Raw genomic sequence first — 18,444 nt, forward strand, 5'->3', positions numbered from 1 at the left:
TTTTAATTTTTTTTCAGTTTTCAAAAAAAAAATTTTGATATTGAAAATAATTCGAATTTTAATTTTAATTCTAGCTGAAGCTCTAAAGCTCACTTATATACTTTTAAATAAATAATTTTAACTTTGATATTCAGTTTACATAATTCTTATAAATATTAGACAATGTCTTTAATTTCATTTGATTAAATTATGTTTATATACTTTTCTGTAATTTTTTTTTTATTTTTTATTTTTTTTATTTTAATTTTTTTTTTATAAGTATTTATAATAATCTATTGGCAAACATTTTATATTCCTCGAATATTTCTTTGCAGTCCGAGATGTTCCAGCAATTTGCCTTAAGTCTTATATATTTACCACTAGTTTATTTATTCATAAGCAAGGCGTAATCAATAATAATAAATATGATTTCAGAGTTATAATATATATTAACTATATATAATATTATTTCAGGCTCTGGTCAAGCTTATTCATAGTTAATACTTAGAAAAGTAATTTTAAAATATTCATAGTAGCTGCACCATTTTCGCTTCAGAAAAAAAAGCTGAAAAAGCAAATATAATGTTCATATTCAAGTTAATCATATTAAAATCTATTAGACCACCAGTCAAGCCCAAAATTCTTGCACAAAGCTGAAAGTTATACTGACTTAAAACTGTAAAAAGCAGTGAAAAGCTAGCGAAATTAAAAATTATCATAAAAATAAAAAAATATGTTTGTTCAAAAGTTCAAAAAAATCAAACTACTATAGTTATTGAAATAAAATGGAAAAAATCTGTAATGTCATAAAAAGCTAATTCTTTAAAGAGTTACACTAAGTTAGAATAAAATTTTTTGTTGTCTTAGTTTCGGATATTGAGTGGAAGATTATTAGGTTTTTCTGACGATTTTGATAAAACTTTGTGTAACGATAGATTTTTTAGTGTAAAATATCCTACTCAAATATTAAAGGCATACGATAAGCAGTTGATTTATAAAAATTCATCAAAGTTTACAATTTCGCCAAGTGCTTAAGCGATTCTAATCAGAATCTATTGCGACCATGTATATACATTATGAGTTTCACAGGTAGATACTGATCATTTAGTACATATAATAGATGAAATTATTTGTTTTAAACCAATTATTTCTAATCAGAATTTATGCCGAATATCTATATACGTTCCGGTATTGTAGGTAGCTACTGATCACAGTTTACGTTTACACTTGAATAAAATACATTTTTAGAACCCAAAATGAATGAATCCATGTTTCAAACAAATTAATTTAATTTATTACAAGTTATTTATAATAATCTGTAATTTAAAAATTACATATATTATAGGATTGCTTGAATGACAATCAATTGGAAAATTATTTAAAATAATTATTCTTCACTGAAAGCGAAAGTTTTATTTTCAAAATAACAGTTGAACATTATATCTTACTATCTGATTATCAATTCTTAGTGCTTGAGATACTTATGTGTACATATCGGGAAATTCATGCAACTTGCCTTTAGACAAAATTCTACCTACAACTAATTTGTTTATTTCTGCAGACAGCATATTGGTATATTGATAAAATTGCAAAAACTGTTCAATAATTTGCAACTAATGGCTAATTAAATTACAAATTACGAAGTTTATTAACAAATATTTGTTATTACACCTATGCAGAAGCACTAGTTTACTATCATTTCTATTTTAATTTGACCTCAAAAAACCTCATTTATCTACATAGATGCAAATTAAATCACAAAAGACAATTAGAGTAATTACAAAATGAATTTTCAGCAATCAATTCTTCGTTTTAACTATTTCATTAAATTTGTTAATTAGCGTACACTGGCGGTAAATTAAATATTTAATTAGTATGATGGAATTATGTAAGCACAAATTTACTTTCAAATGCCACATTTAATTACAAACTACATATTTATTCGGTACATGTATAAAGCTCAAATGAAATAGAGATGAAATATGATTAGGAGTAAAAGGAGACTCAATCGTAAACTAGTATTGAAATCGTGTTTACTAAAGGATTTCGGTAATAAATTGCTACTTCGTATCGAATGTTATGTAAATATATTTATTTCTATCTAAATATATTTTTATATTCATTATAGCTGGAAAACATAAAAATGCTATTATGCAGTCGCAACATTTAATTATATGAAGCCTGAATAAAAAACAGATGTAATATAGTTACAAGTACAAAGAGTTTCCACCGCTAGTATTTACCAGTATTATTATAGATTGGTATAAAATTATTTCAATGATATTTTCTTTATTTTTTTATAAAATTTATTTTATGTAAAATCTGTAATACGTTCCAGCTATAGCTTAATTTTATAACATCTAATTTCATTGCATTTGCTTATAACTTTCCACGACATCAAGATAAAAATATGTTCAAGTCAAATATTAAACTAGTGGTGCATGGCATCGTGCCTTAAGGCAAATTGCTGGAACTTTCCGTACCTGAATTATATATTCGAGGAAAAAATTCAGTAAACAATTAAAAATGATTAATGATTTACAACAAATGTTTTAAACATTTTCAAATAGATAATTATAATCACTATATATTTTATCGTTCATAAAATATACAGTGACGATCTTATCGCTCAAATCACTTGAGAACGTTTACATTATCAAGAGGTGCCGAATGAATCCATCTGAGGATATATTTCTTACGATCAGAATAACGCATTTGAAATATATACATTTTCAAGCTGATTTGTAAATTTAAATTTAAATTTATATTTATATTTATATTAATATTTATATTTATATATATATACGTATATATATATATGTGGGAGTTGTAATGATTATGACAATATACTGAATTAGAAACTCCCAACAATAAAAAAAATATAATAAATTTATTAACTATAAAAATATTTCGATATCAAAAATATACATGACATGTCCGATTGTTTTTTACAAATCAAAACCAGCCTGCTTGATATCGCCACACACTCCCTGCCCAGTGTTGATCTCACAGTTTAAAAAAAAAAATACAGGGAAACAAGTTATAAAAATGTGGTGGGAAAGCAGATTATAGCAGACCAGTGTTGTAATACTGGTCAATTACAAATTTCCATGTTTCGTCAGCAGATCCACCGTATGTGGTGATTTGACCTGCCATCAACTCCATATTCTGCATAATGTTCTCGATCTAATGGGTATTTGTTATATCAGAATAACTTAATGTTTAGAATGCATAATTTATGGGTACAGTTTCCATTTCTGCAAGCGTTGCATTCGTATCTGATGAGTTTCGATCAGAGAAAGAAGTTGGCTCTTTATCCAAATCAGGATCATTGGTTTCTTTGACATAAGAGTCCAGAATTGTGGAATCCAATAAATTATGTCAAATTTTGTTTTGATTCGTCGTTGTCACCGATAATGGGAGGTAGCATTATAAGACGATTTGTTGAGTTAACAGAGAAAGAGAGGTTGAATTGCATTCCAATGAAAAGTTCAGGCTCCAAATTATTTTTTCTGTCAGCAATAAACACTGAGGTCTGGGTATACCAAATGAGTAACCTCTGAAGTCTGATCCAGATAGTAAGTGCGTTAACTATGATGGATTGGACTGGACATACCTTATAGGTCGTCACTGAAGACCAGTGATTATGGTGCTGCGTCAAAATCAATTTTTCTTAAATCTTCGAAAAATAAAACTCCTTTATCTTCATCTCCATCGTCGTGAGTCACCAATGTGGGAGTAGTAATGATTATGATAATATATAAAATTAGAAACTCCCAACATAATAAAAAAATATAAATTTATTAACTGTAAAAATATTTCGATATCAAAAATATACATGACATGTCCGATTGTTTTTTTACAAATCAAAACCAGCCTGCTTGATATCGCCACATATATATATATATATATATATATATATATATACATGTATATATGTATGAGTGAGTTCTTGAGGGCGATACATCAAACAAAGAAAAGCCAAAGATTTATAAACATGCTTCGGTACTAGCAAAGTACAGAAGTCGTGGCAGAAATTACATAATTCTACTTACATTTTTGTTCAATAAAACTATCATTTTTCTGTTTACATCATACAAAAAAATTATATAAAAAATGCATAGTGCTGACAAGTTAGTTGTATAAATGTTAGTGCCAATCTTTAGTGCTGTGTACACTTCTCTATATGTAACCAACCAACGTAATATCCACTGATGATGACATTAAATTGAATGTCGAAACGTTTGAAATAAAGATTATTTTATAAATCTTTGGCTTTTCTTTGTTTGATGTATCGCCCTCAAGAACTCACTCATATATTTCAACATCAAAATTAACTACTAAATCATATATATATATATATATATATATATATATATATATATATATATATATATTTGAAGTATAGAACTTTGGTAATTTTTGAACATTTTGAATTTTTTATTTCGGAAAATTTTGAAATCTGCTTGAACCGTATAAGTAAACTTCAAAAATTAAAGATTTTGGTACGGAACCCAACAAAATAGCAACAAAAAAATAGTGATCATTTTTAAAACCTTTAGCAAATATCTGATAATTTGATGTGCCTACTTCTAATGCTCATTTTTGGCCACCAAATATCATTTTTTTTACTTTTTCCTCTGTATCTCCGAAACCGCTAGACCTGCCTCACCAATTAATTTTATTAATTATTCATTTTGTCATTGCAAGTAAAATGGTTTTTGAATCATTCTAATCGATTACTCCGTTCTCTCAAAAACTGAATTGCCGTTTTGGCACTTTTTGCCCCATATCTCTGAAACGGCTGGACCTGTTTCCACAAAATTGTATCCAAATATACATACATATACTACACACACATACATACGTCAATTTTTTCTAAGGTATGCCAGAATGTTCAGAAACCTTTAAAACGTAAAGATATGCAAAAATTTTCATTTTCGATTTTTTTGCAAGTAGTCCGGATAATCACAAATCCGTATAACTGAGGTCCGGATAATCAAGGTTCGTTTTAAAGTCAATAAAGTCAAACTGCTACAAAACTAATTTGCGTCTTCAAACCGTTCCCACTAAATAATCCTAGTATGACGTATTACTTTTCCCTGTGCAGACAGACATTGGAGCATATGAAACTTGCTCCAATATCCGAATACAGAATACATATATGCATACGTGGCCCAGTTGGTAGCCGATAGCAATTTCATCAATGCCAGATTTCCCAATATTGGATTCGACTTCAAAAGCACACACAGATAGCGCCGAGAATATTACGTATACCGTCGACTTGTGAAATGCGTGCGATATGGAGCGCATTACATGCATTATTAGGCGATCACGGCATATTTGCCATGATAACAGTACGTGCGTATACCTGCTATACATATCACAGTTGCAAACATTTACGAATTCCACATCAGAGTTAATAATATGACAATTAATTGATAATTTAATGAATTATTGCATCGTTTGTGAAATATCTTTCTTGTTACGATCAAAATTATGGTTACGTGAGTATAAACCTATTGACCTATTAGTATTTACTGGGAGACGTGTTGATTAGTTTTTGGTAAAGTAAGTCCAGCAGTTTCGAAGTTACGGTGCAAAAAGAACGGAGCGTCTGATTTCAATGATTTAAAAAATATTACACTTGAATTAATAGAATGATTAACTGATTGAATTGTGAAGGCAGGTCCACCGGTTTTGGAGTTCCAATCAAAAATGCGATTTGGCGGATCATAAGTGATCCATTATGCATATGCACCTCAAATAACTACATATTTTATAAACTTAATAATGAGTTCAAATGTTCTTCATTATATTTCTACAGAAATTAACAAGTTTTTATTTATATAGGTCTTTCAAGAAAAATCTTTAAGTTCCTTCCAAGAAGACTTTTTAGTTAGGAAAAACCTAGCTGTTATAAGTTAGCAAAAAGTTTCGTTAAAATTTGTTCTATACAATGCTAGTTGGTATTGGTATTTTGCCTTGAGGCAAGTTACATGAACTACCCGATGTAAATAATCGACTTAATCAATAAAAAATAAATTAATTTATTTGTGATTAGAAGTATTCCGAATGGATATATTACACATATTTGAAAATGAGCAAACTCGTTTAACTCGGAGTATTTTCTAAAAGCAAATTTTCACAAATCAATGATTAAATTGAACCAGTTTCCGTAGGACTTTAATAGTATGTTCATGAAGACCAAGTCGACTAATCGACAAAATCGACTAATTTGAATTTAAACAAATGTCAAAAAAACTACTCATTTTCTCAAGCTTCGATGAATTTTTAAAATGAAACTACTTGTCGTAAGGCCGTAATATCTCAGTGAGCTTTATAAAACCATGATATACATCGCCAAAAAAGTTCCATAAAAACGGCTTGAATTTTTTTTTCAACAGTTAATTACAAGAAAACGGCTCGGTAGATTTTCACCTAAAACTAATCAGTATCATTCCCAAATAATATCTTTCAAACAGTTTTTGATTCTTTAAAATCGATTTGGTAGTATGAGCTTAAATGTGAACGAAAAGTTAACACTTTTTTTCAAATGACAAAGAAACGGCTTGGTAGATCGTCGCACAGAACTGATAAACGATAGTCCTCATTGAGATACATCAAATAACTTAAATTTCTGAAATCGGTACAGGCGTTTTTGAGTAAACGTCGATGAAAGGTCTAATTTTGACATGTTTTTGAATTTTCAAAATCGATTCAGAATTGAGGGCTAAAAAATGGACGAAAATTTTTTCACTTTTCTACGATTTACAAAGAAACGGCTTGGCTGATCGTAGCGCAAAATTGATAAACGCTAGTCCTCATCGAGATACATCGAACGGCTTTTAAATTTTTGAAATCGGTCCAGTCGTTGTTGAGAAAACGTCAATTTATGGCAAAAGATATGTTCACATACACACACACATACTTTTTCCAAGTTTGGTCTCATTCGATTCAGAATTGCTTGAAACGTCGAGATAACAAAATTAGCGAATCGGATTTTTTAATAAAAACATAAACTTCTCCATCGGCAAGTTAATATTACATCGTTTATGAAATATCTTTCTCTTCACAATTCAAATTATGGTTACGTGAGTATAATCCAATTGATCTATTGACTGAGAGACATGCTGATTAGTTTTTGGCAAAGGTAAGTCCAGCAGTTACGAAGTTACGGTGCAGATATGGCGATTCAGTTTTTCGTAGAGCGGAGAGTCTGATTTGAATGATTTGAGAAACATTCGACTTGAATTGATGGAATGAAGAACTGGTTGAATTATTGTGAAGGCAGGTCCAGTGGTTTTGGAGATCCAATAAAAATGCGATTTGGCGGTCATTAATTATCATTATGCACATGGGCAAAATTTTAATAATAAGTAGAAATTTTGTTTACATTCCTATTGGTTTTGCATTCTATCTCTACAGAAATCAATTAACGAGTTTCTTATTGAAAGAATTCTTCAAAAAAAAATTTATAAATTATTTCAAGAAAAAAAATTTTAGAGTCAGGACTTCGTATTCAAATCTGGATGTTATGAGTTAGCAAAAAGTTCTGTCAGGATTTTTCTACATAATGCTCAAAAATAGACTAATTAAATGGATAATGTCTATAGAATTAGATTTTTTTTTATTATACCGATTTTAAAACATGGCAAATTAAACATTACACCTTGTTATCAAAATGTATCAATTACTTGTTTCTTTACTAGAGTTTCAAATTTCTCGTAAAAGTTTTACTGCATATTGATTCTTCACTTCAGATCTCTTTAATAGATTTGAAATCATTTCATTAACATATAGAAGGAAGTGAAATAGAAAGGATAGAGGTAAAGACTTAAAGACACTTCAAATATATACTAAATCTATTAATAATAGTAATAGAGTGGAAATAATTGAGTGAATGGCTACGTAATTTATTGAATAAACTTTTAAAAACGATGTACTATCATAAAAAATGATTTCATTTAGTTTAAATTGAATACAGCAATGTATTAAAATCGCCTCTTAAACTAGCAGCACTACATCTTCCTTCCTAATATAATTATAGATTATAACCCTTTCGACTCGGATGCCAAAAATCATATAAATTTCGCTATTCGCGAGTGGAAAGGGTTAATCTTTACTCAATTATCTTGATCTTTAGTGTATTTAGATTTGTGATAAAAATAATAATGGAATCTATTTGTCTGTTGGATTTGAAGGTCCGAAAAATGTCGAAGCAATAATACAACTCGGTCAATTATTTTCTCATGATCAAAAATCTCAAGATATGAATTATTATATATATATGTATATATATATATATATATATTTATATATATATATTTATTTATTTATATATATATATATATATATTTGTATAAATTTACCTCAAACATAAATGTATCCACTTCTTCCCGCAAATCTTGATCGGTAAGACCACCTCCTTGCTCTTGCAAATCCAATAATAAATCTAGGAAAGGACGCCTCTTTTTAACACCTGTAAGATAATGTGAAATTATTCAGATCGTTTTGTAAAGGTTCCATAAATTTACGAGTACATTATACACGAGCCTATAACACATTTTTTAATATCTATATAAAGACTGTATGTGTATATTAGGGCGGTCCTTAATATCTAAAAGATGATATTAAGAGCTAAATCTTTCAGAGAATTGTTTTTTTATCAATTTGGAATCATTTGAGCCCTTGGGAGCAAGGAAATTCGAAAATGTCCATATTAAGGACCGACCTAGTGTATATATTTTTAAGTAAAAAGTAAACTCACTATTTGGTGATGAAAATATTACAGAACTAATTAATCAAATAATAAGTCCACTATTTAACAAACGTAACCCGCATTTCTACTTTATTTTTAGTACAATTGACACAAACTTTAGTCATGAATTTATCACCTCATTCATGAACTTATCTATTACATTATATAAAAAAAAACATTTTTTTAAATCTTGACGTATATGGTAACCCTAGAAACGAAATTATTCATAATTACCTAATAAGCACTAAAATTACAATTATGTATAATATACATTGTATATTATCGATCATAGACTCACGTCATTATCAAATACGTCATTGAGTTAGATTGATTTACAATATGAAGTTCATTTATATATAAAATAATAAATTAAAGAAATCAAAGCTAATATTTGGTCATTAGGCACGTTTGTATACAGCATATGAGAATATATTATTAATTATTTAATTTGTATTTATTATGTTGCAAGTGATCACTATTTTCCATAGCTAATGTTGGGACTGTAATTGATCCAACTTCAAATTAGTTCTTTTTATTACATTAATTTGAATAATTTATATCGCCTAATATGTGTAAGTTATGATTCTATCTAGTGTGTGTCTATAAACTTTTGCTTTCAGCAAGAAAAACCTTTTGAATCATTAAACAAAGTAGCACGTTTCTACGAAGCCGAGTTCCATGCATCGCTCATAGACCACATGAAATATTCAGCGATCATAACCTCGGGCAAAAAATATTGTTCTTCTAAAAATAACATAGACGAGCATAACAAAAACGTTACTCGTCGACGCGCCGTCCTAAAAATCATACGAAAAACATCGAAATAAAAGGGTCGGATACAAGAAAGTTCATTTAATAAGCCATTTTTGATATACGCAGCCACCAGGCATCAGTAAAACGGTAGCGGTCTCGTAAAAGTCCTGAAAGCAATAGTGAGGGAGCAGCAGGATAGTTTATATTCCTTTCTAGGTTTTCATCAACCCCTTTCCAACTGAAGGGTTGATTGCGCATTCTTAAACAACTTTTATATACGCGGTGGTAATATTCAGAAATAAGACCAACAAAGTAAACTAGGCGCCAGCACTCATGCATTCACAAACTTTGCATTTACCGACGTAGAACTTTTCTGAAAGTTGTTTACAAAAATGAGCAAATATAAAATACCTTGATTCGACAATAAACGTTTGCATTAAATGAAATATGAACAGTGTTGATCATCGTATTACTGTTGTGTAAAATTATATTTTAAAATATTAATGCAGTTAACAAATACTGTGAAGTATAGTATACTAAAAACATATTTTTAGTTATGTTATATAAGAGCTGTTTGAGAAATCAACATTTGGGATAAAAATCGGGGAAACGGTATTCCAAATTCAAATAAAAAATTGAAAAAATATATATTATTTACTTCAATCGAATAAATTTTACCTTGCTAGTAGTTTTCTTCATTCAAAATTAGCATATATCTATGTTCTGCGAAAAAAGGGAAATAGATGGAAATATAATGTGTGTGAATCGTGAACAAATTGATGTCTATACAAAAAAAATCAAATTGCAATTTATTATTATTATTCATTATTTTGCGATTTAAGAGATTAAGACTTTGATATATTTTTAATAATAATCAATAAAAATTATTTTAAATTGAAAACATTAATCGATTTTAGATATACAATTAACAGATTTATCACTTGTACTTGATTCCTTCGGTTTTCAATACTTGTTGCAACAGTTCAATAATTTTAATATTAATAATTAAGTGCATTAGAAATTCTAGCCATAAAGATTTATGGATAAAAATTAGTATGATTACAAAAGACAATTCAAATTTTGCTATTAAATTAAACTTAAATTTGAACATACGGTATAAAACTTTAAAGATCAACTTCTCTTCAACACGATAATTATTCAAAGGTGCCAATATGAATTACTTAAAGAAGCTTTGGGTGCCCCAAAATATTTACCACCAAATTGGTTAATACGAAAAGACATAAACACAATAAACAAAGATATACGATCACGTTCAGACAATTACAACAGCCGCCTTGAGGATCGTCCAAACCCACTCGGCTAGAGAACTACGCATAACACTATCAGGGCAAGATTAAAAAAGTAATTCATATTAAATTTAAATATGTCAATTTTCATAATATCTAACAATAGTTAGAAAGTTTTGTATTTTACAGCCTTTTTCCCCTACATTTTACTTGTTGTCCATTTCAGGACAAGTGACAAAATTACTACACAACAAAATAAAAAATCCGCTAAAAATGTTAGCATTGACTTACATTATTATTAAATCACTTATTGACTAATTAGTAAGTTTGTTTTTTAATTTGAAATAATAGTTTTTGATTTAAGCAGTATTTTTAACTTCACGTAGGGTAAGTTATAGTAATCGCAAAAAAAGTCGAAAATGAAATTTTTTTATATATCTTTACAAATTTATTGTTATTTTTTTAATTACTCTATATGATACAAATACAATATAAATTTTCATCGACGATTTTGCGAACCGATCAACCGATTTGAATAATTAAAAAAAACGTTCGATTCCTACTGATAAGGAGACGTGCTGATTAGGTTTTGGCAAAGGCAGCTCGATTGCTTGAAAAAAATGTTCAAAATTTTCAAAATAAATCAAAATACAAAAACAAAATCAGAATATAAAAAAATCAAACTTTTCAAAAAAGTAAAATTTTTTCGAAATTTCTCAAAAATCTAATTTCCGAAAGTTTTTCCGTTTTTCCGAAGTGCAAAACACAGTTTTTTTGAATAATTCAGTTTTCGATACGGGAAGTTCCAGTTCCATTTGCCTTAAGGCACGATGCCATGCATCACTAGTTTCATATATAATGAAATCTGTAATAAAAGTATGTTGAAGTAAATCAGCTTTTATGTAATATTTAATAATGGCTTTAATATATTCTCAAAGTTTGTCAAATATATGCATGTATAGTGCTCCTCCTTGTATAAGTCGATGGATCAGTGCCTAAGACCGTAGTATCTAATTAGATAGTTTCCATGAAAGTTGAACCTTGAACATTACTAATATTGTTATTGTTGAGTCGTTTTATATAAAATGTTATGTTATCCGTCTGTTCGTCTCGAAGGGGTTTGTTGCACAAGTGCTCGCCTATAAAACTCGATTTTACGTCCGGCCGTATAAACTTGTTAGGATGAAAACTCAACCGCCCTCACGCACGCCGACTTATCTTATTGCCGAAGGTTTATGACTAATCTTAATCCACTTCGACAGTGAAAACCGCTGAAACTAAAAGCCAACTAACGCAAAGACAAAGTATGTTTCGTATTGCCCCCAGTAATAGTCCGGGATGAACGTAACTGCGCGCATATAAAAACTTTTACGACTTAACAAGCCCGGTTAGCGAGGAAACCGGAGCCCCGACCCGGATTCCAATTTAAAATTTAAAATAAGTTAAAACATAGAAGAAATTCTATACTAAATTTTACAATACCGGGAATATCTTCGGTTTAAATACATACCGGGAATATCTTCGGTTTCTACTTGGGTTCCGGCATTTTTGCGGCTTTCTTTGCGCTCTGCTATCACCTGCAAATATCATATTAAAATGTGTTATAATAGATTAAGGAAAAATAAATTCATTATTTTTTCGATAGATGGCGGTATTAATAGATTTCTTGTAAAGTATCGATCAAACAATTTCAGATTTATGGTCTTCAGATGGATTTATTGGAAAGGTGACATTTTTCATTAAAAAATTTCCTTTTTTGTTTGGTGCATTCAATCTTGAGTTACAGGGTGTTAAAAATGAAAGTAAACAAAGAGAAAATTCGGTACATTTTACAGATTTTCTTTGACGAGAACGATAATACAAGGCGGCTAAAATTCTGAATGGTGTTTATGGGTCCTATACTGTAATAGCCAATCATGTGCAATTTTGGTTTCATAGATTCCGCTCAGATATTTTTGATGTTGAAGAAGGTAAGGCCGGTCGTCAAATATGTCTATAAAATCGGAAAAATGATAAAAAGGAAGGTTGATCGGTATATTAGCAGTCGAAACATCGCCCAGGAGCTAAAAATCGACCATAAAACAGCTTTGAACCAAAATTTTTAATCCAAAAATAATGGATTTCTTTTTCCCCAACCGAATATTAAGGTAATATAACTAGTCTGAGTAAGATTTTGTTTATACAGAATATATTTCGTCCTTAACACGTTTGTTGCCATGTCATGTCTCACACAATATATTATATGTCTTACACAATCAATTTGGTAGAATGAAAAAAGTTTTCATATACAAGGTGCATCAAACTACCACAACCAACCTTATATGAACAAAATAGTAGAATCAATTATTGAAGTGATTCTCTAACAATATAATTTTTATCAGATTAATTTATGTGTGTTTGAAAGTGTGTGTGTATGAGTGCGGGTGAATGACATAAGCCAAATAGCTCATAGAATTGTCATGTATTCTGATTGCTATTGAAAATAAAATTAAAATTAATAAAGAAAAGTTTAAAAAAATACAACGTGCCATGTCAGTCATATATGCATGCCATAAAAAATAGTGTTCCCCAGGAACTTCCTTTATCTTTGGCTTTGATACGTTTTCTAGACACATTTTCAATTAAATTATCTAATTCAATTACTATGGCTTATGTAATAATTTTTTTAATATTATTTTGGCAATTAACGTGTTAAGCAAGAAGCAATAACTTTCTAATCAATGAGGCAAAAATATCTGAAAATCAATATTAAAGTATTTTACATGCGTACGATTGTCACCGTTTTTAACAGTTCCAAAACAATTGCGAATATTATTATTAATTATTAAGTAAAAATTATGGCAACAAAGTTTTTCTTTTTTCAATTTTTTAGATTTATCTTATTTTAAATTAGTTATATGATTGCAGACCCAATTCAAAAACCCTGTTGATAAGTACCTTATAACAAAAGTCTATGGGACTGATGCTGCCGCATAACAGACAAATGTTATGGCAAGGCTATGTGATGAACTTTCCATACAAATTCGTTCCAAATATTGACAAAAGCCATATTGTTGGTGTGCAGTCAGCGTATTTTTCAGGTTGTCAGATAGAAAATCTAACCTTTAAACCGCATAAAAAAAGGATGCTTGGTAACAGAATCTTTCTGACTCGGCTTTATAACATACGAGTGACATTGCAGTTTATGTGTAAAACGCCTGAATGCACAGCAAATACATAAACTTTTGACAGCATTCAGTATAATATATGGAACTTAGCTCGTAATATGGCCTTGCCATAACATTTGTCTGTTATGCGGTATAATCGGCAGAATCCCTATATTGATAATCTTGAACTCTTGCTTGTTAGATAAGGATAACTGATTTCAAGATTTGTGCAACTTATCATATCTGATCTAAAGTTTTAATATGTTCTGCACATATTTTTACAAATATGATACTAACTTACTGAATACTAATATATGTATTCTATAAATCTAAATAAATATTTTATAAAAAAACTACTAAATAATCTATGAATATTATAGTAATCATTCAAAATGTTGATGACTTATTGAATGATTCAATAAATACCTTATGAGTGAATCCATGTAATACTTGAAGTTGTTTGAAAAACTGTTGCCCTTGACTGGAGATTTTGAAACTGAAGTCTGGGAATAACCAAGGCGAGAGGAATCGTCGTGTCAACAAGGTAGCAACACTGAAAAATAAAAATAAAATTATTTTTAAATAATACATGATGATATAAATTCTTATTATTTTCAGGAACCAGGATTATACTTATATATCTTAAGAGCATATCGTGATTGAAATCTATAACTTAACTCAATGTCAGTATTAATGAAATGCAACTCAGTGATGGATGTCCATATTAGTTGTCATGAGATTGTTATTAGATATTTCGAATAGCGATATCAGCTATTTTCACTTCAGATCATATTTAGATTTATGTTTTCAAATAAGATTGAACCAGGAACTTTGTGGTTGAGAAACCAACAAAGCTAATATTATTATATTAATACTATTATAATAATATTTATACCAGGGATAAATAATGCCATAATATAAATTTGCAAATAAAACATTTAACATTACTATATAATCAAAAAATTACTTCATTCCGTATTTGGTGCATTTAGCGTACAATTTGTATCTTCCCTATTGTCTTATTTTCGATTGTAGTTTGCAGATCAATATATATCGTAAAGCAAATAGTTGTTTTATTCACTTTTCTTATGATGACGAAATATTTATAATTCACAGTCCACCTAATATCTAATCAGAGTGATCCTCACCATCAATCATAAAATAATCACAAAATTTTGGTCAGATATAACTGTTTGAAGATTAGAATCACATCGGTAAACTAAGCACCGAGATAATGAAAATTGATATGACCTGACTTTTTATTAATTCTTTTGCTATCAATTGATGTAATCTTAATTTTTGCTTTTCTGTAAATTGGGAGGGAGACAAATTCGAAACCTTGAAAAAATAAAAAAATAAAAATTCTTGTTATGACCGGTTTTCAGTGAAAATCGACTTCGGTACTGCACGATATCAGGTTTTCCAGAGCGGGAAACATAATAATACGTAACTTTATATTAAATAAATTTTAAGACGTTCTTTGTTCATGTGATATGGAGAAAATTGTACATTTAGACTAATTTTAAAAAAGAAAGAAAAGAAAAGACTTTTTTTGAATGCTCTGAATTAATTTGAACTTGGACTTCAGTAAAATTTGGTTTTTGGATGAAATTGAATTGACGAAAAATTACAAAATATTACTTGAGAGAGGGAGGGGTATAGTAAAATATCACGTGTATTGTATTTACTTTTTACCTGATTTTTTTTTAATATCGAAGCACTTGCAAAAAAAATACAAAAACTAATGGCGCATGGCATCGTGCTTTAAGGCGATGCTTTTATACGCTTTAAATGTTTGAGGAATATTAAATGTTTTCACACAGATTATTATAATTCTGTAATATTGTTAAATATTTATAAGAATTATATAAACTGAATCGCAAAGTTGAAATTATTTTTTTAAAGTATATTAGAAATTTAGTCAGAATTAAAATAAAATCTGAATTATTTTCGATATACAAAAAATTTTTTGAAAAAAAAAAATAAAAAAAAAATTCAAAACAACTTTTTTTTTCCAAATTTAATTATTTTGTTGAAACAAGAATAAAGTTCTTTGATTATTCAAATCGGGCGCTTAGTTCTCTCAAAAACTGACATTTTTTGCACATTTAGCTCTGTATCTTCGAAATGGCTGGGCCTGCCTCTGCCAAAAACTAATAACCACTTCTCCCTATCATTACTAATTGAATGTTTTTAAGGTCATTCAAATCGGATGCTCCGTTCTCTCAAAAACTCGATTTCTATTTTCTGCACTCTTTGCTTTTTATCTCCGTAACTTCTGGACCTGCCTTTGCCAAAACCTAATCAACACATCTCCCTATCGATAGGAATCGAATGTTTTTTGAACCATTTAAATCGGTTGATCCGTGCGCCCGAAAACGTGAACGAAAAAATGCGGCCACACAAAACACACACACACACATCCATTTTTTTTAGCTATGCCAAAATGTTCAGAAACCATCAAAACGTCGAGAAATGCAAAAATTTTCAATTTCGATTTTTGGACGATTACAATAACTTACCCTACGGGAAGTTAAAATTACAATTTTTTCTCGTAATTAAAATGATGTGATGTTTCTTTGAATCCTTAAAAATCCTTAAAAAAAATGATCACGTGATTAATGGACGCCCCCTAATCTCTTCATACGATTTGCAAATATTAGTATCACAAACTCTGTAAATTTTTAAGTTTTTAAAATTTACAGTTTAGTAAACCTGGCGTCAAAAAATTTGCATATACAAAATTAAAAAAATGTGTTACAGTAAAGAATTCTAGAATAAGAACTTCTCATTCAGTTGATTTATCAGTGCATATAACATATGCACTATATAATAATTTACTCTACTTGCTAAATCTCAGCATATTCGACTTCTGCATACGTTTTTGAAGAAAATTCCTTGTTAGAATGCTTTGAATTAACTTGGACTTTAGAAGGAATTGACATTCTCTCCGTGATGAATAATCGAATAATATCTTTTCATTGTATTTGCAAATGATAGTATCACAAACACTGAAAAATTTATTAGGGTTTTCAAGTTTGTAGTTTAATGTACTAGATGTTCTCTCATAAAAACAAGATATATACAAATTTAATACAAAATAAAATGAAAGCTCGAATATTCAAAGTCTAAGCAATATACGCAACTGATAAAAGAATGTTGTTGCAGAATCACAACTTCTAATTTAATAGATTTAGCAGTGCATATAATATACCTTTTTGCTAAATCTCAGCAAATTCGACTTCTGCATACAATATCAACCGTTTCAACAATTATCGCGCAAGTTCGGATAACGATCATAATCTGCTTTAACTATATTGTTAACATCTAAGTGCCTGTACCCATACCGCCGAGGTCGTTCCGAGGTTTAGGCAATTAGTGTACCGCGTCGTTATTAGACAACTTATATATAGGTTATATGGCCCCCGAACAGGCTGACCATAGTACCGTAATAGGCGCTTTAATCGGGCGTCGAGAGGAGCTCCGGAGACCGTGGCGGAGGCTCCACCGCACGTATACGAATTGCCTCTTACGTAAGAAGCGGATGGTGGGCGCAATCGTTCGAAACCGCCGAGCGCGTTAAAGGTGATTTCTTCATTATTTTATTAGGGAGAGCTGCTACGGCCATTGATACTTATTGCAGAAAATCTGGGAAAATGATCTTGTAGGCTTTTATACGCTATAGTTACAGAATAAAAATCAGAGAGACAATAGACAGAAAATTGTAACATTTATTGTTTTACATTATAACTTTAGTGACTTCATTAAAGAACAAAGAAAATAGTCAATGATTAAAAAAATTATACAAAGAAACACTTATCATTAGAGCAAACATTATTGGTATCCAAGTAATACAAACACCATTTACAACGATTTGACTAAAATAGAAAGATGTCCCCTATACTACTGACCAATAAGTTTTGCAAAACAAATTTGTTATACGGAAACTACAGACTAAATACTTTATTTTTGAAATAAACAGTCAAAAATTTTATCAAATATCTAAATCTCAATTTGCGTTTAATAAGTCAACTATTGCAAATTTCGATAAGTTCATGCCACTTGCCTTAAGGCCTCCAACTATAGTTTTTTTTAATATTCTACATTTTAAATAAAATAGTAAAAATCGGAATTTGGGTATGAACGAAGTTCATGCTAAAGAGATTTTTTTTTATTATATTTTTAACAGCAATCAGAACCTTACGTCCTATGAGCTGTTAAAAACTGCAACTTTTTAAAAACTGCATATTTTTTAGATGGTAACCCATTGGTCAATTCATCCATATTTAATGATTTTTGTTATTAGAATTAATCTAACAGGGCTGACTTTTTTTTTATTGGTGCAGCAATTCCGGGCAAGGGCTATTTTTACTTGGAAACATATTGCTATCTATATTTCCAAGTGAAAATAGTTGTCACTGCTGCCTGACAACAGGCTGCTCGAAGTGAGTATCGAACCCGGGACCTCTGATTCAGATCCCGTCGCTCTTAACCGCTTACCTACGGGCGAGCCCAAAGAGGAATTTATGAAGAAGAATTCTGTGAAAATTTTAAGTAA

General features: G+C 29.6%; 2 protein-coding genes across 2 annotated transcripts in view; both read right to left on the reverse strand.

Annotated features, from left to right (window-relative positions):
• LOC113385375 (cytochrome P450 4C1-like) overlaps positions 1-17,514 on the reverse strand; it is a 31,648-nt gene extending 14,134 nt beyond the window's left edge. The window contains exons 1-4 of the mRNA XM_026623224.1: positions 17,420-17,514; positions 14,313-14,439; positions 12,251-12,317; positions 8,352-8,461 (exon numbers count right to left, since the gene is read on the reverse strand). Of these exons, the coding sequence (XP_026479009.1) occupies positions 8,352-8,461; positions 12,251-12,317; positions 14,313-14,439; positions 17,420-17,514 (399 nt within the window). The remainder of the gene's footprint in view (positions 1-8,351; positions 8,462-12,250; positions 12,318-14,312; positions 14,440-17,419) is intronic.
• Positions 1-18,444, reverse strand: part of LOC113385364 (cytochrome P450 4C1-like) — a 77,102-nt gene that overhangs the window by 51,053 nt on the left and 7,605 nt on the right. The gene's annotated exons all lie outside the window — the stretch shown is intronic.

This window comes from Ctenocephalides felis, unplaced genomic scaffold (genome assembly GCF_003426905.1).
Source record: "Ctenocephalides felis isolate EL2017-DRISC unplaced genomic scaffold, ASM342690v1 CF-g0.4_SCAFFOLD_00845, whole genome shotgun sequence".
Lineage (NCBI taxonomy): Eukaryota > Metazoa > Arthropoda > Insecta > Siphonaptera > Pulicidae > Ctenocephalides > Ctenocephalides felis.